Source organism: Rhinolophus ferrumequinum, chromosome 3 (genome assembly GCF_004115265.2).
Source record: "Rhinolophus ferrumequinum isolate MPI-CBG mRhiFer1 chromosome 3, mRhiFer1_v1.p, whole genome shotgun sequence".
Lineage (NCBI taxonomy): Eukaryota > Metazoa > Chordata > Mammalia > Chiroptera > Rhinolophidae > Rhinolophus > Rhinolophus ferrumequinum.
In genome coordinates, this window is record NC_046286.1 from 14910233 (window position 1) to 14935602 (window position 25370).

General features: G+C 44.0%; 1 protein-coding gene across 4 annotated transcripts in view; it reads right to left on the reverse strand.

The window, feature by feature from the left end:
* The window catches only part of CLIC5 (chloride intracellular channel 5), a 170129-nt gene that overhangs the window by 8622 nt on the left and 136137 nt on the right, over nucleotides 1-25370 (reverse strand). The window contains exons 5-7 of one of the 4 annotated variants that reach the window (XR_004422633.1): nucleotides 14933-15117; nucleotides 8604-8949; nucleotides 3820-7424 (exon numbers count right to left, since the gene is read on the reverse strand). Coding sequence is in view for 3 of the 4 variants with exons in the window: in XM_033102408.1 (XP_032958299.1) it covers nucleotides 8782-8949; nucleotides 14933-15117 (353 nt within the window). In the remaining variant the exon portion in view is untranslated. Of the gene's footprint in view, nucleotides 1-3817; nucleotides 8950-14932; nucleotides 15118-25370 lie in introns of those variants that run through there. The other 3 variants (XM_033102408.1, XM_033102410.1, XM_033102409.1) reach the window with 3 other exon arrangements.

Genomic DNA, 25370 nt, shown 5'->3' on the forward strand with positions numbered 1-25370 from the left:
TAAAGAAAGTGGAATTGTGCACTTAAAAGAGATATTCAACAAGTGTATAAATAAATAGCCATCAGGTGTATTTCGCTTATCAAATTAAAAAGAATTGAAAAGTGATAAAACTGAATACTGGCAAAGATACAAGAAAATAAGCACTCATATTTTTCTGGTAAAAAAAGTAAATTGGAACAATTTGAAGGCAAATTTAGCAATATACATCAGGAGCCTGAAAATATACATGCCTTCTGATTTAGCAATTTCACCTCCAGAAATCTATTCTGGAGGGAAAATAGAGATAATGAAGATCTAACTTACTGGAACTTCATTATAACATTGATTATAAGAGTAAAAAATTAGAAATACCCTAAAGATCAAATAATAGGGAATTGGTTAAATGAATTATGATACATAAAAATAATGTCATCGATGAAAAGGGGCAGGGAAAGATGTTTATGATATCTGAGTGAAAATTATGTGAGCTCATAATTAATAACAAAACCAAAAACAAACAGCAACAAGAAAACACTAGTAAAGCTTATTGATCAAGAAAAGTTAAGTTTATTAGACTTATTTCAATAAAGAACACCTTCTTGACAGAGTCTTGGTAGTATTTCAGAGGGGGAATATTGGGGGTGGTGGTGGTATATTTACAGAGTTTTAGTGCCAGAGCTGAGTGTGTATAAGGTGGGTCTTACCAGGTTGGGAACTGGTTGGGATTGGGCAGTTTATGACGTAGTAGCTTTGGAGTGGTGGGCACAGTCAGGTAAGGTCTTGAAGCAAATAGTGTTGAGCAAGCTGTTGGTCTTGATAAATAAGCAAATATTTTCTGGAGCAAGTAGCAAGTTATTTTTGTCTGGTCCCAGTATTGTTTGGCACAGAAATAGGAAACTATGCTTTGCCCATAAATGTGTATCACAAAGACAGAGGAGAACATTGGTTTTGGTTCTCAATAATAGCTCTTTTTTTGTGAAAAAGTTATTCATATTTATATTTCTATCTCACTAGAAAAAAGCCTAGAAAGATAATTATTTACAAGTTAACAGTAGGTATCTCTGGAGGTAAGGATTATAGATGTTCTTTAATTTCTTCTCTGTATTTTCTAAACTCTTTCTAGAAGTTTAGAAAATGAAGATACCTTCAGACAAAAACGATGAATTTGTTTAACTGTTTTTTAACCAGAGAATTCTAGGACTACAGAGTCCCTTCATCTCAAAGCTTCTAAATGTAACACCCAATCGAGGCAAAATGTTGTGGCCAACTAGGGGAACGGACTAAATCATTACCTAATCACAACCATGTGATTCAATAAGCACGAGGCAGTTTTTCATCGACAGACAGAGAAATGCTGTATGGACTGTTTTAGAAGGATCCATTCTTCAGAAGTTATATTGGAAACACATTTAACTAACACACATACCGTTTCTCTCCTCAGCTCTCTGTTATCACTCCATTTTCAGCATTACAGTATAGTGGGTGTCAGGGACTTCAGGGAAATAAAGAGTGAGCTCCAAGGTGAACCCAAAAGTTTCGAACACTGTCTCATGAACTCTTCAGCCAACCATTAAGAAATATTTTCGAGCATCTCATATTTGCTGGATGTTAGACAAGGTGAGACGGGGCACAAACATTGGATAACCTACACTCCGTCTCTTTAAAGGAGCTTAGTGTTTTAGTTCGGGAGAGGGCAGTGAGGAGTTACTAACACACAGCAACAATTCTAGGTAGATAGGAAATGGCATGCAACCAGGCACTGTTCCACAGGTAGAATCGTACTTGATCCTACCTATGCTGGTCTGTATTACCATATGTGTATTATGCATCTCGTGTGCTTTAGACGCCAAGTCCTACATACATTCAGAGATATGAAAGTTTGGGGCATTGAGATATTCTAGTTAAAGAAGGGTTAAACTCAAATTAAAATTTTTTTGTACTCTTTATTGACAATCTTTCCAAAATTTCAGTCTGCTTTACTTTCCTCATAAATAACTACAGCTTAATAAGCCTAACTGCAGGGCCCCAGGGTTATTTTTATTGCATGTAGATAGATGTAGATTTCATTAGCTGGAGACTAGAAAGATAAGAAACTGACTGGAGTGTGAATTGACCACTAGACAGCCCAACATTTACGTTAAAAGAAAAAAATACCCACATTTTTAGTATCCATGTATTTTTTGGTGATCACCTTGTTTCTATTAAAGAAGATCAGAGTGAAACCTTCCAATAGAGTGAAATTCCAATTGCTTGAAATGTCATTCCTCTCAAAATAACCCTTTGTTACCAGTAAGTACTCTTCACCAGGGATCTCACCATCTCAGAGGCAAGGACCTTAATAACCCCCTTGGGGAAATGGAGGCCTTGCTCAAGGTCACATAGTAACTTAGTGATGGGCCTACGATTAGAATTCTAATGTCTTTATTTTCAATCCTTCGCTTCCTACCTTTCCCTATGCCTGGTTCCCTATGCCTTTCCGAGGGGATTCTGGGGATGTTAGCTGCTAGACATAAAATAAAGGAAACACAGTTCACGGCACATTTGCCATAGTCTCATTTCTAAGTTCGCTTTTTGGAAGCTTCTCTGGAACAGGACTCAGTTCTCAATGCAAGGCACAGTCATTGCCACGCACATGCCCCTAGGTGTCACCACAGCACAGATGCAGGGAGATGAAGTCTCCCATGCTTCCAGCCCTGGGTCGGCCTGTAGAGCCCACCATCTTCATTCAGACAATGGAAACATCGAACACATCCCGGGAGAGCTATGTGATGATCTAATGGAATATTAACAACAGTAACAAAAATGTGCCACAAAGGATGCCTTTGGCCATTCATAATAATCAGCAAACAGACAACGCTACCCTCAAACGATGTGAGATATGTTACAGAACTGGAAATACAGAGTTTAAACCAGTTTCAGAGTTTGCCAATTCAGCAGTTCAATGGTCCCATCAATGACCCAAATCTCTCCATTCTGGCTGCATTTTGCAGCAAGAGCCTTGCCCATCATGGCCTCTAAAGGGTGGCAGCAGATCTATGCCTCACACCTGCATCTAGAGGCAGCACCAAAGGTGGTGACGTAAGGAGTCACTTTTGTAAGAACAAGGAGCTCTTTCTCAGAAGTTCCTGAACACATATCCCCTCACAATACTGGGTGGAACCTGGTCCAGAGCCCACTCTGAAATCAACCACAGCCAGGAAGATGGGCTCAGAGCCGTCATGATTCACCCCTGGAACTGGGCTTGGCATCACTGTCACCTGAGTCGCTTGAGAGAAGGAAGAGAGGGGTTGGAGGGAAGGGAGGAGGAGTGGAAGGGAGGTTCCTGACCTAATCAGAGCTCTGCCAGAGGAAGACAGTGAGGGGTCAGGATGGAGAGATGACCACCAACAGCACCGGCCACACCTGCTCCGAGGCTGCCTCTTTTACCAGGACTTGGTCCCTAGGTCAGGTGTTTCCTGCCTTCCGAGGTCATGAGAAGCTAGGTTGTGACGGAGCACAGAGGATACAGGGGACTGCCGGCACCTTTGCACATTTTAGCAATGTGAATGCTCACAGAGGTCCTTATCAGGTGTTGCCTTCAGGTAAACTTACTGAGGACTCTGAGGACCTTAATCCAGAGTCAGGGATGTGGTGCTAAGGGTGGAAATCTCGGGCTAGGAAAGTTGAGAAGGCTTGGCCACTGAGGGCCAAGCTTTGGTTGCAGGTAGAGAAGTGTTTTAAGGCATTCCTTCAGTCACACCTGGACTGTCACTGTTGGCCTGCCCCCAGGTGCTACAGTACAGATAGGAAATTGAAATAAGAAACATCAAGGAATATATATATATATATATATATATATATATATATATATATATATATATATATTAACCTAGCTCATGTACTATCATAGAATTTTGTTCTAGTTAAAGTAAAAATCTTGTTAAAGTAAAAATCAATTTTTGGATGGCTGGGTCACCCACCTTTTGCTTCTCCTTGTCTTCTTCCACCTTTTCTTTTTATTGGCTTTTAATTTTAAGGAGAATTAACACATTTTCTTTTTAAAAACTTATTTTAGAATTGGAAGTTTGTATTTTCTTTTATAATGGGAAATACGATAACCTTTCTTTGGAAAAAAGAGGTATTTCATATCGTCCTTTAAAACAGCGTAGGAAATCCCCACCTCAAATAAGAAGTCTGTTGATGGCTTTTATAATATTTGAAAATAAACCAACTTTATTTGAATCAGTCAATACCAATCAAGACTGGGAAACAAATTTATAACTGGTTGAGATTCATGAGGAAAACACTCAGCAATATCTTCATTAAAAGGCATTTTACATTTATTAAGGCTTGAAAGCCAGTCCTGTTATTTTATCACCACAGTTAAAGGTCTTAAGAAAATCAAGTAACCATCATTTGGAGTGTCTTTGTATAATGAAATGTTTGTTCTTGTATAAAAGCTAGGCATCTTTTGCTAAATTAGTTAACTCCCCAGCTTATTAAATGGGACAACCGGGTGGTCAGGAAAGTAAGACAAGTTCAAACATCAGCTGGATATTTTGTATTTTAAATATATATATAGTCAATATAGTGACATCTCTACCTATACATAAAATACCTTAGATAATTGGATCTTTAAAACTATGTTTTGAAATAAAACAGATTGCTTTTATAGCAACACATTAGCACAAACCCTACAATAAGGCAAGCTTTTATTTTATGTTTGGGTGGGGAGGGGAACATTGAATCGAATTTCCTTAAGTAATCTTAAATACAATTATGCACATTTTGGATCATACCCAAATATGAAGTGAAAGTATCCTGAAACTAAGCTGGGAGAAGACTATGGACCAAGGGAGAGGAATGTGCATTTGTGAGGAGGGCACGTGTTATCTGGTTTGAAGGCTAGAGAGCGATGAAGAGGCGACAGTAGGCCTCGTGTGCAAAGAGGCCCCAAGCCAGCGATCTGACCAGGTCAATTCTCCTGACATCAGAACCAGATGCTTTACACATACATTTCTTCCTCTAATGCTTCAGAGTTTTTGAACAACATATATAAAAATAAAATATGATCCCTCCGGAATCACTGCCTTAATTTTAACCCTAAGCTTCATCTTTCCCAGGAGAGAGGCACCACCATCTTGATCACTCTGCTATAGAAATGGCTCCAGGCCAGTGGGCATAAGGCTGAGACACACAAGTACCTACTGGATATCAATCTGTTGCCTCTGGACCAATTTAGTTTTAGACACAGACTCTCACTGGTTTCTCGTGATGAAAAAATTTACTAGATAGGCCTACACCTTCCTGACTCCGCCTCCCCTTTAATTCTATTTGTCTGGACTGTGCTGACTCTTACATCTTTAGGGTCTTGGTGTTGCCTGTCTGCACAGTGGCCAATGGGCCCAGGGCCTGTGAAGAGCTTCTGTTGCTCCATTTGACAAATGCTAGAAAATGTGGCCTTTTTCTAATGAAAAGGTCAAGATCCTCACTGGCCCCACCAGCAGAAGTGAACACTAAGGACAGTGCGATTCCCTGGGAAACTGAAACGTGTGTGAGATCCTGTAGCCAAAGAAACTGAGTGTGTTTTTCACTTTTCAACTTATGAGTTTGGTGCCAGGTAGCTGTATCCCTTGTTTAAAACAAGATCTTCATACTCACGCCTGTGATTCTGAATTGTCAAGCATTTGATTTCCTTTGTCAGGAGATGAAAGCACACAACAGAAGGGATTACACCCTGGATCAATCGAGATTTTACTTTCCCAGCTCATCTTTTCTAGTTATTAAAATCTTATCCAATATCTTCGGGGCCAACCTGAGAGGTAGGCAGTACTGAGTAGATGGGTTAATTCAGCTCAGTCATTGAGTTTGACCCTTTTTTCTACTTCTGCCTCCCATTATGCTACCTCACCAAAAAAAAAAAAAAAAAAAAAAAAATTGTGATGTGAAAGTCAAGGAGAGAAATAAATCCAAAATAAAATAGGATCTCAATCCAAGTTAGTCTCCTTTCTGAGCCACTGAAATGCTTTCTGAGGGATCAATATTCATTCAAGACCCATCACAAGAGTTACATCCGGTCTTAAAACTCTAGTGTGGGGTCAAACTGCACACCTTAGATACTCCCTGAGATTGGTTCTGGGGACACCTAAGAACCTTACCACACTGTGGCTGGGAGATGATATCCTGTGTGTATGACAAGGATATGGCCAAAACCCCAGGAGGCTGAAGGATCTGGACAAAACATCTCTTTGGGAAAAAAATAATCTGAAGGGAATATTATTTTAAAATACTCTGATTAATCTGGTCATAAGACATTAAAGCTCTATGTCAATAGTTGTATTATATGATAATGATAAGCTGCTATTGAAATAAAAAGATATTCCTGAATTAGTATTCAGAAGTGTCTTCTTGCTCTAACTCCTCCCCCCCTTTTAAATGGTTACAAGTGATCATATAACTGCCCCCCCCAACTCAGTGCCCGTTAATATTGTTATTTATGTAAAACTAAGTCAACCACAGAAGGAACATCTAGAAACTACAATATTGATTTGGTTTGGCTTGTTTGTTTTTAAAGACTGCTTTTAAAGACTCGCCTCCTGTTGAATTCTGAGTATCAAATCAGGGTCCTTAGTATTTGCCAGCTCCTCTGGGGGAGCTAGTCCACCTGGGCGTCCTTCTGTTTCTCTGTTGTGCTGGCTGTGTTACATGGATGTGCTTCAAGAACAGTGCCGCCATGGGTCTCAGGAAAGTAAATTGCCTCTTAGGTCATCGTGCCTGTGCTGTGAAGGTCAGGGAAGGATTTCGCAGGGCAACAGGATTTCACCATAATTAAAAGGCCTTTGGGATCATTCAAGCTTTCATACCCCAGGAGGCCAGTTTGGGGCTTTTCCCTGCAGTAAAAAGGACTATTTCCTCACCAGGTCTTTTTAAACAAAGTTTCCAGGGAGCTCTGGAAAGGCTCCTTTAGAGGTGGAAATAAATCAACTCATTCAGCTGGGGGGAAAAATCAACAACAAAAAAAGAGCTCTCGAGCTTATAAAATGTCCTACTGAGAAATTTCCTATTCCTCAGTGGGCTAAAGGAGACCCCCTGCTTCCTCCCCTCTGCTCTGATCAATGGATCACTTTTGTTATTCTCCAGAGATCCCTGGAGGCAGGTAGGTCCGGGGATTGCTTGTGTTAGAATGTGTTGATGTTTCTATGGAAAGGCCCCATGCCCTCCCTGCCCTCCCTGAGCAAAAGCCAAGTCCTGGTGCTTTCCAGCACTTGGAAGCTCACCCTTCACCAGCAGGCAACATGGAAGGGAGGATGGTTGAAGGTGAGGTCTATGACGGGTGCGTTTCCTCATAAGGCGTGCACTGGGGGAGGGAGCTGATGGTTAGTTCATTTCTCTTAGTTTCCTCTGCACAGGTCCCCACGCTCAAGCAGGTAGGTAACACTCAAGGAGACTAAGGAGCACAAAATTAGCTAAAAAAAAAAAAAAGATTCCTGTTTTTCATCTGGTAGTTGATTCATAGGGTAGGAACATTAACCCAAATGGGCATATATTTTTCTTCAAGTTCAAACCACATGGTTTCCCAGTCTGAAAGGCTCATGGACTTTCTTTCTAAGGTTCCGTGATCATGCCCTCTCCGAACTCTATCTCTCATCCATCAGAGAGGCTGCAGCTGAATCAGCCTGAAGCAGCTGCCTGAGAGCACCCAACTAGCAGACCTGCATCCAGGAACAACTTGAAGAGACTGGAAAGTCATTTTTGGCCAATTCTTGGGTGTTTGCTCACGGGTTGGTAGTTATGTGACATCACCAGTTCAAGACTTAGTTAGATCATGAGAGAGAAGACCTGTCTAAAAAATTCCCAGGGAACATCGAGCATCGTAAAGAACTTCATCTTCGCCCATCCCTCCATCTCCCACGCCCACCTGCTTTCTCACAGACCAAAATTCACTCGTGGATACACATAGTCAGACCCAGGTATATAATCTCCAACAAAACAACTACCCTTAAGCAAGCAAACCCCATGGCTGGTAGACCCCTGTGGGCCTTTTGGCATCGACACTGCTCCCTTCCCCCACCCTCTCCCAGTCACCCCTGTTTGAAATTGCATGCCAATTTCCTTTCCTGGCAAGGCCCGGACAACACAGAAATGAAGGTCAGCACCTGTCAACTGCACAATAGCGTCACGACATTCACAGCACTGAAGCAAACTGAGACTGTGTCTAAAGTGGTTTTCCAATCTGGCCTTCAGTGCCCAATGTGACAGGACTGTCAAAGTACTGAGTGACTCACGGTGTGTCTGCCAGATGCCAAAATCCAAGCCCGCTCTGTCCTTCTCCATTCACTCTCTGTCTCCCCAAAGATCAGTGATTTCTTTCTAATAAAAACTAAGATGGCATTTGTCCTTGGCCTTGGAGTTACTGACAAGGAGGAGAGTGGAAGAGGAGGGTGGAAGATGTATTGCATGTTTCCAATGCATCTAAGAGATATTTTGAGATTGGCAGAAGGGGCCAGTGACAGTCCCACACGTGGGTTCTCCAACACTGACCCCACATCCACTGAACCCAGACAAGGCTCAAAGGCTGAGCGCTTGACTGTTTCTAGCATTTCTGCTTGCAGATTCCTGTGTGATCAGAGGGGGTTGGCGCTGACCTTCACAAAAGACAGCAGGCTGAAGTTCTGATGATACCAGCAAGATGCGACCTGATTTAAAAAAAAAAAAAAAAAAAAAGTTTCCCGGAGGCAATGCGGAAGGGGAGTCTGGGAAGCTGGAGTCCTTTGGGAGACGCTGAGTCCTTCTGCTGCAGCGATGGGGCAAGGTGGCCCGTGCTCAGGATCGGCTGAGGCGCTTGGCGACGTCTGCGTAGGCCAGCTCAATCTCCGAGTCGGCTGCACAGGTGTTGGTGAACTCGTCTCTGGCGTAGGCGTTCCTGAGGTACCGCCTCAGGCCCGACATCTCAACTGGGATATCGTAGTTGCGGTATTTCTTGGCCACAATCTGTAACAGAGATGGTAGGACAGAGATGGCGTGAAAGGCATGAAACAGATCACTGAGAAGATGTTAGTGGTGTGACCCCGTGTGTCTGCACCGCAGGAAAAACTTCCACGCATCACAATGGTCCAGCAGCAAGCAGAGTGTGTGCCAGAGAAGGCGGCTGTGCTGCTTTATTTTTATTTTGTGTTGTATTATTTTATTTTGTATTCCTTCAGTAAATATAATTTGCCCTTGGACCTAGTGAGCCTATTTCTAGGGAGTTTTCCTTAGGAAATTATCATGGATGTACGCAAAGATTTAGCTACATGTATATGATCGGAGGACTATTTAAAACAGCAAAAAGGGGTACATAACACAAATGTCCAGCAATACATGAATGGATAACTATATCATCATATATAAATACAATGGTGTTCTGGTAAGCCATTAAAAATGACGCTGCAGAGGAAATCCCAGTGATCTGAAAGACTCTTCAAGACAGATCGCTAAGTTTAAAGTGCAATATCACACATTTGGAGAAAGATGTATGATGGCTACAAGTATATACGACTATACCAATATATTACCAGTGGTTATTTCTAAGTGATAAATTATAGACAATTTTTTTCTATTTTCCCTTATTCACTTTGTGTTACATAAGCATCTTTATTTATAGGAAGGAATAAAAACATAAAAACTTAGTTAGATGTTGAAATGTATATCTAGGTTCCGGGTATGAAGTGGAAGTGAACAAATAGTGCTTTCTGTTCTCTCCCTAGATCGCCACACTGGGGGGCTGTGGACTTGGGCATTCTGGGGAAGTGGTGTTTGTGTTGAGAGAAAGAGCAGCATAGTGGTTAAAAAGATGAACTCTGATCCCAACTGACTGGATCTACAATTCTGACTCCACTACTTAGCAGCTGTATGACCTCGGATTAGTTATTTAACTCCTCTGAGCCTCGATTTCTTGATCTCTAAAATGGAGGTAATAACAGGACTTAACTTGGAATAATAAATTAGTGAACTGTAGGGACAGAGCCAGGAGTGCAGTTTCCAGGCTCTCGGCCTCACGTGGAAAGGTGCTGGCTCAGGTAGTAAATGGCCATCAACTGTGATTGGATGGCCATCAGCTGTGGCTAGCTGGCCGTCAGCTGTAACCAGTGAGCCATTGGTCACTAATATAACTGCTGTGGCTAGGCTAGCAGCAAATGGGGGCTAGCAAGAAGATGGTGGCTGAGCTAGCAAGCGCGGATTGCAGTTAGCACGGTGGATTGCAGAGCAAGTGAGGTTGGTTGGCAGAGAAGTAGACGGCAGGTTGCAGACAGTGTGGCTCCTGCTTCCTGTGTCTCTAACCCAGCCATAAGTGAGACTATAGTGGTATGACTCCCCTATCTATGGCTCCGTGAGTGTTCCCTTTTGGCCTCACCATGTCCTGCGTTCTTGTGCAGGGAGCGGGACCAGAGACCCTGCAGGACACCTGGCATGACAGTGGTCTCTTTCATAAGGTCTCACTAGCCAGGGAGGGATTCACAGACATGTAACCTATGCAGTCATATGGGCTTCACTCTCAGAAGGGCCCTGCTTTTGGTTTACTGTTCTGCTGTCAATGTCTGGAAATCCTGAGTACTTTTTACGGGGTTCCCTGGAAAGTTGTGCTGAGTGAAGGGCAATGACGACCTAAAGCATGAAAAGCTCAGTCTCATACATAGGGTCACATTTCCAAAGAGGTTGCATTTCCCCCCTCCATTCTCCTACATCAATTTTGAGTTTCTTTACAACACTAAGAACTATTCTATTCTGAATCACAGTTACTGTTTTAGTGTCCTCTCTCACTTTCCTAGCTGTAGGCAGCATGAGGACAGGAACCACAGCTTCTTCATTTCGTGATAATCTCAATAATGCTCTTGATAAGAAGAGTAACCACAATCACAAACACGTATATACTACATGCTCTGCTCCACGCACTGCTTTAAGCACTTTGCAAGCTACTTAACTCTCTAAATAACTATAGGGAAGAGTATATTATATTCCCATTTTACAGATGAGAAAAGTAAAGAGCGGTTAAATAAGTAGAGTTTCAAATTGTATTTAATCTTTACCATGCTCAGTTATCCAACATCAGATGAAGTGCATTTAGTATCAAATGTAATGCAGTCACTTAATTTTAAAGACTGAAGATCCTTAGCAATGAACAAGCTGAAGCCACAAAAGATTTAGGGGCTTACAGAATGTTACACAGGAAAATAATTAATTCAACCAATATTATTGAGTAATCACTAATATTTAGTATTGTCCCTGCTTTCTAATCCCAGTTCTCTCCACCGTGGCACTCAGCCCTATGCAAATGATAAAGATTCTGCGTTTTACTTAGAATCTCCTGTGCCAGTTTATCAGCTATTGTTGCTTATCTTCAAACCTATCCTATATTCGCTTCTTTGTGATGCTGCGATTCAGGCTGCAAATCACAGCAACTCCCTGTCAGGCTCTACCAAAAGGGGGCGCTAGAGAGATGCTGCAGACTGGAGGAGGGAGACGGGACATGACCCTTCTTGTTGGCTTCCTGTTCCTCTCAGTCTTTTCTTCTCCAGTAGCAGCAGCTGAATCCAGTTTGCTGTTCTGCCAACACTTGCAAATCCAATGTCATCACACCAGCTCAGAAACGCCAGCATGCAACAGTGACCTCACTGCTGAAGTTGGGTCCTAGTCCCACGGGCCATCCTCTGAACTCAGCCTCCAGCAGCAGCTGAGTAGTGCCCCACCTCAGAGGTCCAAGGTTCAGCTCTGCAGGGACCCCCATCCAAGTTTTAATAATTCCAACCTCTTCCTTTTGACCTCCCCCCGCCCCCACCCTGGGGAGTAGCTGTGTCCTGAAGGTGGAACCTCGTGATATGTTTTGCATTTCTAGTAGTTCTTTAGTACTTAGTACTTCTTTATACTAAATTTGGTGTGGTCACCAAAGAAGGCACCCCCTCAATGTTCTATCCAGCTTAGGGGTGACTAATAAGCAAAGGTGCTGGAATCAGAGTGCTTTTACAGAGCACTCGCCAAGAGTATATGCTGGGGCCAACATCCCCTGCCAGTTCTCTTTGGTCTCTGTATGTTCACTGCAAGATGAGGCCCCTTGGGTTTGCCCAGGAGCCTTTAGAAGAGGCTGTCTTGGGCAAGGAGCAAATCCATGCAGCAGTGGTGGATTACAGACTGATCGATACCGCAGCCTCAAGTCCCTCCATGCTGGAATTTATTTGCAAGTTTTTAAAAGACCTCATATGAGCTTGAAAACAGCAGAACTTCAATTTATGAATACATATTTGTGTTTATATTTCTATGTCCCTTCCTGTTTGCTGCAGGGGCTGAACAGATCACTGTGCCAGGTGAGGATCCCACTGGATGCTACAGAACGCTAGTACTGTCCACCTTGCCTGGATCTGTGCACCCGCCTTAGTCGCAAAACTGGCTGTTTTCTCGTGTGTTGGCTTGACTTGGGGAGATGAGAAATAGAAGGGAGCCAGACAATGAAAGTTCAAACCAGGCACTTAGTTAGAGGAGCCTGGGCCAAAACAACTCAGGTTCCGCGGATGAAGATGAACCTGAAAGACTGCCAGGGAGAGGGAGAGAGAGAGGGAGAGAGGGAGTGAAAGGGAGAGGGAGAGAGAGGGAGGGAAAGAGGAAGGAAGGGAGGGAGGGAGGGAGAGAGAGAGAGAGACAGAGAGACAGAGAGACAGAGAGACAGAGAGAGACAGAGACAGAGACAGAGAGAGAGAGAGAGAAAAAAGAACATGCACAACAGTGAGAAGGTGAGGATTCACACAGGAAGCTCTGATGTTTGCAAGAACTTCCATGCTCATGTGCTGAATTTGCTCTTTCATATGAAAGCAGTTAGTTCTCACAGCCCAGATTAAGTTTTGGCATTGGAAGCCAAACTGTAGGCCTGACTTGGCTCCCCCTTCACTCTTTCTGCACATCAGAGGTTTGCCAGGTCTCTGGGATCTGATAAGCTGCATCAGCAGAAATCCAAGGAGACAGGAGGCGAGGCCCAGCCTTTGTCCCCTTACAGGCCATCCTCCCTCTGTTTCCCAGCTTCTCCCAATGAACAACTCACTGAACTTCATCCAAGGACAAAGGCGTAATTTAGTCATTTAAGGGCTGGAAGGAACTGGAGAAATCGTAGGATGATGAAGTACCTGGTCTGGGAGATCCATTTGTTTACCTTATTCGACAAGCGATTCTTGAGTGGGTAGTCCATACATGTTTGAGTAAGAGAGAAGAAAGAAGGAGGGAAGGCAGAGAGGAAAAAGAAGCAAGGAGGAATATAATCCACATCTCTTCTTTGAGGCATGAGAAAAAAGAATACTAAAGAAAGTAAATGATCTGCCTCAGCTCATGCTGCCAATTGGTAGCAGGTATAGGACTAAAACTTGGATCCCCTGACTTCTAGAATGGGTATCTTTCCATTACATCACTCTGACACAGTGTGACTGAACTGGAATCATATCTTCCCTGCTGGCGCCCATTGTTCCTCAGGAAAAGAGAATGAAGATGTTTTGGGGGTGGAGTAGGGTATGCACTGATGAATAACTTCAAAGAGGTGTAACTTGGCTGGACCTACAATTGACCATTGGCTTGGCCCCAAACCCAAAGTGTCTTCATGTTAATAGGTTGTATTTGCCCAGGCAACCAGCACTGGCATGCATGATTCCCTCCCAGTTTCCAGCTAAGACCGAGCCCATGGGAACACCAGTGCACACCCAGCTAAGTGACTTCAACTCAAGCTTGTGTGTGCTGTGATTGGAAGGAAGCCTGCATTTCTAGCCCAGACTTCAGCTGAGAAAAACAACAGCTGGATATCCAGCTGATAAATGATTGCAACCGATTCTTGTCAGTGAAGGGTATAAAGAAACTGGGTATCATAAAGACAGAACTAGGTGATAAAATGACCAATCAATGAGTTTTTACTAAAGGGCCACCGTATACCCACCATCATGCTTATAGCAGGTCCTATCTTCTCAGAGCTTATTGTCTGAGACAATAGGACATAAATACATGTGCAAGTAGAGAACAGTGCAACTCTACAATCGCACTGTATTTTTCTCTAAGCTGGTGAGGGTCAGGAAAGGATGTAAGAAGAAGTGTTAGTTTAGAGAACGTTGGGGGACACAACTGCTGTCTTCCAATGAGATGAAAGAGAACAAGCAGCCCTGTCACGTGATGGTCCAGAGAACAGACGGTAGCAGCGAGGCCATTTGGAATGCTGTTTCAATAGTCAGAGCCTTCCAAAATGGTAGGGCTGACTTGTGAGGCAGAGGCTCTTCATCATCAGAAATGTGCAGTCACAGCTGCATGGGAGCCTGTCCTAAACAGAAAGTGGCCCTGTTGGGAATGAGAGATTGTTTTGCATAACCTCTGAATTCCCTTCTTTCCAAAGTGCAGATCCTAAGATTCGTACAGGCAAGGATTACAGTGCCTGTTGAAGGTCAATAAGTGCAACAACAGTAAATAAAAATGATGTCACTTCTTGCAGCCTCTATCTTGTCAACTGATAGATGAGGAAGTTGATGCCTGCCCGCCCTAGGTTGTTGCTAGACGGAATGAGAAGGTGGGTCTGTGCCCAGAGAAAACGTGCCTATGAGGGCACATTTAATAGAGATGTGAGGGTGTACCAGTGAAAACCTATGGAGTGCTAGGACTATATATTAACTATATAGGATATGACAAGAGCAACTATTATATATTGAGCCCTTATAATATGCCAGGCACTTTCATGCCACATTACTCTCCCAATGACCCTGGAAATAAGCAATATATGCCTATTTTACAGGTGAAAATTGAACCTCAGAGAGGCTATACAGCCAGCACACAGTGGAGGCTGACTTTGGGTTCCTATTCATGTGACTTCAGGGCATAGGCTCTCGACCAGCAGGTGGCACTGCCCTTGAGTTAAACCACACAGGTGACCCCAGCCTAAGATGGAGTTGGCCCTGGCAAGCACTTGTGGGTAGAAGTCTCTTACCTTGACCACATGGAGCTTGGGCAACAGGTTGCAGTCAGCCAGGGTCAGCTCATCCCCATCCAGGAACTTGCGCCGGGACCCCTTGTCGTCCTCCCCGGTAGAGTTGGCGTCAATCTCCTCTGGCAGAGGGGTGTTCAGGTAGTCATCCAGTTTCTTTAGCGCCTTGGTCAGGCCTCTCTCAAGGGCTGGCATGGAACAGCAAAAGAAGTGTCTTTAGTCTACCTTGCCACTGGGTACAGCCATCGACTTCAGAGTAAAGTAGCTTATCCCAAACCCCTCGTCACACCGCCAGCGCCCCACACACTACAGAATACCTGACAGCCATTAATCATGATGCAGTAGAAGAGTATTAAATGGCCTGCAAAAGCAGGACTTAACCAAACAATAGGCACTAGCTAATCGTTTATTTTTTGAAAAATAATATATATATATAAATATTTACATATGTAAATATATAAATATATACATATATAAATATATATAAGTACAAACATATATGTATATGTATGTGTGTGTGTGTATATATATATATATATATATATGCAACCATTAGGATATATATCAAAGCTTAGTGCTTATCTCCAGAAGATGCAGTAACAGTAGTCAACTTTTTCTTTTTTGCTTATGTATATTTTTCCAATAATCCACAATTAACCCACATAATAATTTTGTATAAAGAAAGGGCTATTCCACAAGTGAACGACAACTGTATAGCAGTCCTTGGACACAGATATGCACCGGATTTTGTGGAAGTATTCACTATGGCTAACCCAACCTGAGAAGGGAGGGAATAAGTCTTCCAGACGGACATGACATGGGAAAGTGAGAGGCCAGGTTTGGTACTGCCCCCAGAGAATCAGTGGGTATCAGGGAGGCATACTTGAGATTAATCCAGAGAAAAGTGTTCTAAAAATCAGTGTTGTCCAAAAATGGAAGGGCCAATGCACCAGGCAGTGGGCTCTACTGGAAATGTGCGATCACAACTGCACAGAAATCTGCAATGGATACAGCTCAAAGAATAAACATCCAAAGGAAGATAATGTGGCTAAAGACTTTCATAGTCTTGCCCCAATAATTATCTCTCCAATAATTCGTTGAGCAGGACAACATACTTAAAAGGACAATGCAGGAAGTTATTATCACTGAGTCATTCCACCCAGAATCTCATAGACCAGTCCAATCATAGAACACTACCCCGGGAACTGTCCACCTGGGCTCAGAAGACAGGTGGAGGAGATGACTGGCTGTGTCATTCAGTAGCCACTACACCTGTGTCACTAGCCCCATCTCCTGGTTTACAGCGTGTAAACAAGTCCTCTGTGAGATTACAGGAATCAGTCTTGATACGAATTCCAGCAGATGAAAGTGGGATGCTGCCCCTGCAGGAAGAGCCCAGTGGACTCTATGCTCTTGTTCAGATTCTCCCAAATGTGCCTTCTGTTAGCTACTCCTCACGTAACCGCGTTTGTCTTCTCATAGAAGGCCTTTTGTTTGAGACAATGAAATGACACCAGCCCAAGATGAATCAACCGAATGCTTACTGGAATGTTTGAAAACAGGCTGGAGGTTGGACATAGTTTCTCAATACTTCCTTCTCCCTGGTGTAGCATTTGAACTTGTACTTCATCATCTGCTTGTGTTTCCAGTTTGGGAGAATAGAGTGAGCAGGGCTGGGAAAAATGCTTTTATTCCCCCTAGTAATTATCTAGACTGGGATGGGATTGCAAGCCTATTCAAGAGCAATAGCAGAGGCTGGGCACCCAACAACCCTTATTATATGCCCTCCTCACCCCCAAGAGCTTGTGATTTATATTGGGGTTGTTTTCTTCTTCAACTCCCTTTCAGTTATGAAAAATTATGACAAAATCTTGATTATGATGGAGAAAGGAAAAAACAGAGTGTTTGTTGTCACTTGACCAACTGATATCCAAGGGAAAGAGACATATTATGGGAAATGAGACATTGAAGATTCTGATTCCAAATGCCCCTGGGAGACCTGAGTAGGCTACTGCTCAAGTCTGTGCCCTAGTCGCCTGGCCTGATAACTATTATGACATTTGGTAAAAGAGACCTAGAACAGCAACTGAAACTCCTTGGGAGGATAGTTCTGGATAAATTTAAGCTCTCTCTCCAGTGCTCTCTTGAGATGGAAGGATAAAATTCGGCAATAAAGTACGGTTGTTACCTTATGTGATACACCATGTAACATACCAAGTAGCCACGTTCTGAGAATGTCCTCCGTGTGTTCGTTTCATCACTTGCATTTTTGTATTTTGGATCAAGAATATGAAAGCTCAGTTGATTATAATCGTGGTAGAGAAAAGAGGAGACGAGGCAGCAGGAACGGGACCATATGGTCTGCAGCTAGTGCTGTATTTAAATTTTGACTCTGCCCAGGGTGGATTTAATGCGATGCTGCTGCGGCTCAGGCTTCAAGGTCCCTTAATTACATGGGCCCCTTCCAAGGCCTTGACGTTGACTTTTAAAATTCCTCCTTAGGACATATTGTATTGGCTTCAGACCCCACAAGTCCTGGAAACATCCCTCATCTTGGCTTACTAAGTGTGACCCTGGGAGTTCAGGAACTCCACTGAGCTTTGGTTTTCTCATCTTAACTATGGGACTAAACATCCCTAAACCTCATAAACCCTAAGCCATTGTGAGGATTCACTCAGATTATGCAGGGAAAGCGCCTCATACAGTGCCTGGTCCACACTAGGGTACCAGTTAATGACAGCTATTGCTATTGCGTCAGCAAATGTGGCAGTCATCCCGCTCTGGGTCCCTCACCCATCTTCTTGGTCAGTACGTTCCTGAAAAATCCAAGGTGTGGCAGGGAATGAGAGATTCTATGAAGCCTCAATTCTAAGGCCCAGTTCCTGGAGGAGAAAATCAACAGCCCAGAGCCTTGTTTCTCTTACTGACTTAATATACAGCCACAGCCCTGTCCTTTATGCTCCCTTGGGAATCCTTCTCAGTGACAGGCCATGTTGAGAGGCATGGCCAGAGGGAAATGGATGCCACAGGCCCGTGTACTAATGCACTGCCATATTATCGAATAACAGATGCCAGCACCAATACATTCTCTGCCAGTTCTTTTCCCTCCTACCTGCCAACGCATTCCTCTGATCCTGACTCAATCTGGCATCTATAGAATTTAATTATCTCTTTCGGCTGACGGCACCCAGGTTATGAAAATGTTGGTGCTGAAGCTTTTGCTCTGGTGAGAGTGAGGGGGATATGAAAGAAGACAGAGTGATGAGAAGATGTTAAATCCTTCAGTGTTTGAACTTGAAACCCTCCCTCCAAAAGACTTCCTCTGGGTAGTAGGACGGGTTACCCTCAGACCACAGCAAGCAAGCCTGAGGCCCGGGGACCCCGAGACCCAGGACCACTAACATCCCACTTGATGGATACCCAGTCCTTTAATTGCTCTCTTCTCCTCTCCACCGCACCCTCCCCATAAAGATTTATTCTGTACCACACACAAATGCACTGGATAAAATATGTGATGAGGAAACAAGGGGGAATAGTTCATAAATATTCTCAGCCATATGCAAACAATCTCAAATTTATTTTTCTCTTTTTTAAGGAGGAAAAAAATCCACCCATTCCATGATCACTTCCAGATTCATTGAGGTTGATGTTACATAAGACCCAATATTGTTTTCTTGTCATAGAGAAATAATGACTTGGAAACGGCAATTTGAGCTGAGAAAATAATATACTCTTACCAGGGCATGGAGGCTGAACGGGGACCAGGGAGCCAAGACTCTAGTTTAGCGTCCAACAAGCTCTTGCAAGCACAGCTCAGCTCTGGTTTGCTTCGTACACCAGGGGTATTGATCGGCAAGCAACCATGCAGAACCCCTTGGGGCCCAAAATTCCCTTGGAGTGGAGCAGATGTCAAAGCTGGTCTTTGAAAGGACAGGCGCAGCTCTGGGGGCCCAGGGGAATGTACTAGGCTGCTCATGCATGGTTTTGCTCTGGCATGTGAACTTGCAGAGAGATAAGAACCAGGGGTCCACTTCTGACCAATGTCTGCCACCTGACCAGAGGTCTGTTTGACTCTCTAGGGAGAAGGAGATCGTGGCTATGGGGGCTGGTTCCAGGCCGAGCACTTTCTATCCCACTGGGTTCCTCTCTGCTCTCATCCTGCTGCCCAGCACCAACAAGAAATGTCTTACTGGATTTCTGAAGTGGATCGGGATGTGTATGCCAAATATCATTTAATACACAATGAAGCTATTGAGATGGAATAATTATTGATCCCCACTTAACAGATAAAGAAATTGAGTCTTGGACTTATCCAAGGCACAAACTCATGTGCGAGCAAACTGCTCAAACTATTCCTGGATGTACAAAGAAAATGTACCTGCTTTTGTTTTTAACGGCTGTGGATTCCTCACAAGCTCCCAACCCCTGAGTAGTGGGAAAACAACTTCAAGTTAGTCCATTCTGGACTATAACCTAGTCTGATGCAATCATCTAAATAGTCCCTCTAGAGAATTCTCAATTGCTTTTGCATAACAAAATGCTCAGTTTCTAAGACAGCCTCCTTCTCCTCTGCCCTGAGTAAATGGGGGTGGTAGGGGAGGAGGCTTCTGTCACCTCATGGTACGTGGGAGATGGGAGTCCTGGGGTCCATGGGGTAGAAGGCTTGGGGAAGCTCACGCAAGTCCTGAGTCTCTTCCCAATTACATCGAATCCCCACTTCCTTCCAGAGTAACCATGGGGGTTTTGACTTTAGAATGGTCAGAGGTGGGCTGTTGGCCTCCCTCCAAGGCCCTGGAAGGATACCCGAGCAAAGGGCCACACAGGGCTTCCCAGACATCTCTAGGTCCCCCCACTTCCCCCTCCATCCCCCCACCCCGGCCTCTCTCTTCTCCTTCAACCCCAAATCCCCTAGGCAGGAAGGAGCAGGCTTTCCTTGTCATTTTCCTATGTCAAATAGTCCATCAAACACAGAGCAGCAAGCCCCTCTGTGAGCTGAGTCCTCCACGCCTGGTTCTTCGTGTGCGAAAATTGAGAAATAAAGGAATTTAGAACATTTTTAGACAATAGCTGGCTTGCAAGGCTACTGTCTTGTTGAAAATGCTGTTTTGAGTATCAGAAGTTAAATCCTGAATGCTTTTGTCTTTCTGGGAATTCCACTATGGAGATCCTCATCTCTCATGGGGCCTGTGGAGGCCTGAGATAGATTAGAATCACTTCCTCAGAAAGGCAAAAAGAAACATATTTTCAATATAGTAGCCCTATTATACAAGTTAAAAGAAAAACCAGGATTTAAACACAGGGCTGGTGGATTCCAAAATTTATCATTCTTCCACTCTGCAAGGTGTCTTTTGGTACCAAGAATTTGCCCATGGCTCCCCGGGATCCACCCAGCCTGCCATCTTCCTTTCACACTGCAGAACTTTCTCACACACGCTCATCCCCCAGACGAGAGTGTGGTTATCAGAATATCACTCCTCATGCCCTGCCTTTCAGCTCCCTTGAGAACATGTTTGTGTTCTGCTGTTCATGGCTTGATTTTAGCTGTAATTCATGTTGCTCTCAGTGACCCTGATTGGGTCCAGAAGGAGTTATCCATGAAGAGAGATCCTTCCAGGACACTTCCCATCATTTCTCAGCAACAAATACCAACTCTGCCTGTACTCGGACCAGTGCTGTCACATTGCCTGTGTGACAGCAAAACATCTGGGTGAACTTGGGTTTTGTCTATGAAGAAAGAAATATCTAGATACTAGTGGAGGCAGGAATGAAGTTTTTACTTTTCATCTTCTCATTTAAGAGCCATGTCGATATAACCAAAGAATGCAAAACAAAACAAAACAAAAACAAACAAAAACAAAAACACCAAAAACAAACAAACAAAACCCAAAAGCACAGCTGTGGTTCAAGGGAGGCCACAGCGTAAATTTCTCTGGCCATCACATATTCTTGGAGAGAAAATACAAAGCTGGCCACACCTTGATGATATTTGACAGTTTTAAACATGCATGATAATGTCATGGGAACAAAAAATCAAATAATAAGAATTAAATATCACCTTTCCCTCACCTTTTGGAGGAAGAAGCCTTTTCTTAGAAACAGAGAGGTCACATCGCTCTACACAAGATGCCCAGGGTCATAGACCCAGGAGAGAGCAGGGGGCTGGAGTAGCAGGAAGGCCCAGAGACTTATGAGGGGTGGGAGCAGAAGAGGCGCGGGCCAGGTGGGCAGAAAAGATGCTAGAAAGGCTATGATTTTGAGGTGAGACATAGACGTTCTGAAGAAATGTTTAGGACATGTGGCTTTATAATTCCCTCCCCGCAAGAAACCTTCTGTAAAGATTTACATTCACCTTTCCAGTTTGGAGAATTAAAGTCATGTAGCTTTTCTTCCTTGGAAAAGTCCTCAAAGAGAGAGAAAAGTGGCCCAGTGATAGCTGGGTTACGTGAGTATGAATGACCACACAGAGGCAAAATTAGCAAGCAGGTGGAAACTGGGGGTCACACCCTCTGATCCATAGTGACCCTTGTAGAACACACATAGCAGATAAGGGGTGGCTGATCCCCACGGTCCCTTTGTCTCTTAAAACTGTATCTATGCTGGGTCTCTAGAACACACTGAGGCAGAAATAGCAGCAGGGCTGTAGATAATGGTAACCGGGCTTTCTTTCAGGTTTGGTGGGCCCTCTTCTCTTCTGCCTGGGCCCTCGGGCTATGGTAGCATGTCCCGGTATCAGCACGGAAGGGACCGAGAGCAACAGGGTTGGGGGTGTCAGGTAGCCCTGAACCAGGCTCCCCTGAGAGGTCTTGTGATAACAGACATGATAGCAGAGGGGGCATCTACTCTGGTGTCCAAGAGACCTGGGTTTGAATTCTGCCCTGGCTATGGCTGTTCACAGCCTGCTGTTAAAGCATCTTCCACAGCATAGTGGGACTTAACCAAAGACAGCTCTTAGTGTTCCGGCTGTAGAACTTAAGTTTATGAGAGAATGGGAGGGAAGGAGAGACTGAGTGAAAGATTAAGAGCAAGAGATCAACTCAAGGCAGACGTCGTCTGAACTGAAGCTTATCTGAGTGTGGGGACAGAGCCCCAAAAAGCAGTTTCCAGGCTCTCGGCCTCACAGAGAAAGGTGCTGGCTCAGGTAGTAAATGGCCATCGACTGTGATCAAATGGCCATCAGCTGTGGCTAGTTGGCCATCAGCTGTAACCAGTGAGCCATTGGGCACTAATATAACCGCCGTGGCTACGCTAGCAGGAAATGGGGGCTAGCAAGAAGGTGGTGGCTGAGTCTGCAAGCGGCACAGTGAGGGTTGAGAATTGTGTTGCTCCTGTTTCCTATGTCTCCAACCCAGCCGCCAGCAAGAGCATAGAGATATGACTCCCCTACCTATGGCTCCGTGGGTGTTCCTTTTTGGCCTCACTATGTCCTGTATTCTTATGTGGGGAGCGGGACCAGAGACCCCCGCATGACTCCCTGCATGACACATGGCGAAGTCGGCAGGATCCCCTGCACGACACTGAGCATCCTAGAACTTCCCAAGTATGAGGAAAACCCTGGAGAGCTCAGTGGATGAAGCTCCCTCTTGCCTTTCCCAACATGTTCAGGATCCCAAGTCGCCTGGAATCATCTCGTTGAGTTTGGCATTGTTCTCTCCAGGCCATGTGGGTGTGTCAACTTTTCTTGGTCTGAAAGCTTGCAGAATTCATGTCCACCTTTGGCATCAGACCAAGTACACTGGACTTGGCCTCACAACCAGAAAGAAGGATGTTGTCAGATGGCCTCTGGCTGTGAAAGACTCAGGCGCTCATATGTGGGAAGCAATTCCCGGGGCGCTGTTTCTAGGCACTGGTGAAAACAGGAAAGGTGGAAAGACAAATAGCGGTTTATGAGAAAGCAAAATGCAATGGTAGCTTCAAAAGATTCCCTGCTGTTCCCTCGTGCTGCGTCAGCTGGGCTAGAGAAGAGTCTGCAGCTCACGGGGCCGGGGGGTGGGGAGATATTATTTGTTTGTTCTAGAAAGGATTTTGGCCTTGAATAGGAGGGTGAATTAAATGACAAACGCCAATAGTTATTTCCAGTAAGAGGCCAGTAAATGATTCTTTACTCCCAAAGTAGGATTCAAGTCTTATAACTATGGTGAAATGGTATAGAGGACACTATGGGATGCAGCCACCCACTCCATATTTGGTGGAAAGAATCATGGAGCGATGGGGCACGCTGATCCATTTCTGATGAATTCAGGGACTTTTCCTTGAGGAAGAAACAGATCCTCTGAATAGCTTCCTCCCTGATTCCTACAGGGAATCATTGTGAAGAAGAATCATCTTTTTATACAGCTCCTCAAATCAACCTGGTATTTGCTCTATGTTCAGAAGTATTATTCCCAACAACAACAACAAAAACAAAATATATTTTTTTTAAAGACAAGTCTGTGGCTGTGTTTAAAACATCAGCACGGTAAAGAATATAAGACAACTTCTGCACACTGTTCATAAGTCGTTTTTTGTTTTTTTCTAGTATGAAGGGAAATATGGATAGTATAGACAATTCCAGATTCAGATAATTTTCCTGAGTCTCCTAAAAGCCACAGTAGATTTGAAGACAAAGATTATTACTTAGGTCTTCACATCTAGGTTTCCTTTTGCGTATACAGCCTGCACCATATAAGCACCTCACATGTTTATTTATCAACAGGAGGAGAAAGAGACAGACAGAGATTGACTCTGAATAGAGCCGGTTGAAGAGGAAACTGCAGAAATTCACGGGGAGGGTTTGCTAGCTGGAGCCCCAGGGGAGAACGTGTTCCTATCAGGGAGGCCGGCCCAGGCTTTAGTAATGGGGCGGTGGCGACCCCTTCTGGCCTATCCTTATGCAAAGAAAACTTTTCTGCATCTTTCACAGGGAACACATACGTCCGTGTGTTTTCTATTACGCTATCCAGAAACTCATAAATGGTTGTAAAACCCATTGTGCTAATAGAAGGAACGACATAAATGCTGACTGAAGCTATTAATGCTGGTTATAGTTTATGTAGCAGACTGAATCAGGCTGAAAAACTGTGAGTTTTTTATGGCTACTTTATAACAGGTTATTTTTAAGTATCAGGCCATAGATTAGGGTTAGTGTTCAAACATTTGGAAGGAGCTGGTCAAGGGAGATTCTAACTTTCTCAGGGGTCATCTGGTCCAGCGTTTAGGCCTAGGGACTTTCTTTCTCAGCTCTCCCTCCTTCCGAACATTCAGGCTGAAGGGATTTAACTACATTCTGTCTTGCTTCATCCTCAAATGCCCACATCTTTTATATAAGAACCATTAACAACTTTAGTAACTGCCACCACAATTCTAAATTTACCTAATTGCTGGCTTTGTCATTCTGTGACTAGCCTACATTCTCTTCCAGTTTCCCAGTCTTTCATTTGTTAAACGGGCATCTCTGGAGTGCCCACTGTGGGCCAACTTTGGCAACCCTGATCCCTCAGGGACTGCTGAGTTAGGACTCCAATGGTGAAGCTGGGTTGTTGAATATATAGAGGGAAACACACACATGGTTGTCGTTCCATCAGTATCTGTTGGTTTATGAACTGATTCAATAGCATTTTCCTAAACGACCTACTTACGCTTGTTTAAAAACTCAGCACCCCATACGTTTTAAAGAACGGATTATGTTAACTGTATCATGGGCATAGGTCAGGAGCACAGACCATGGGACCAGCAGCTTGGGTTGGGATCCTGGCTCTGCCACATACTCTCTTGGGCAAGCTGCTTAACCTCTTATGCCTCGGTTTCCTCCTCTGCAAATGGAGTTTCCTCATCTGCAAAGTCATAACATGGCACACATGTAGGGCTGCAATCAGTAATGCCTGCAGAGGGCTGAGAACGGTACCTGGAATGCAGAGAGTGGTTCTTCTGTGCAATTTGTGATGATGCTGATATATAACAATCAAAGCATACAAAATAGCTAGTTCGTTCTAAGAGTTGCAAGAAAACAGTCTGCTTGATAAATATTGTGCTTGACTGGTCCTCTGCCCTGAGGAAGTCATCCAGATGAATTATGCAGTCTTGTCTTACGTACTCAGCTGGTCCTTTCACTCTGACTCTACCACTGTAACCACAGTCCCACCAGAGTGAGCCTTCTTCCTAACAGTCGTGCAATAGGCAATCTTAGAGGGGAAGTCCAGCAGGGGTTGGGGGTGGCGTATACTTTTGCAGAATTTCCCAGCTATGCTACAAATATACCCACCATCACCACCACCTGTCCCTCCCCCACCCCGCTCAGAACAGTTCTCTGGGTGCCCTCACTTACCCCCACATGGATTAGTCTGGGGGTGGAGGGGGAGAAGCTTTTCACTGAGTGTTTTAGTTGCACATTTTTTACTACACAGTCTTGAATCTTCCAAAGTTTGAAGTAAGACTATAGCAGACTAAGTGTGCAATTTTATACTTC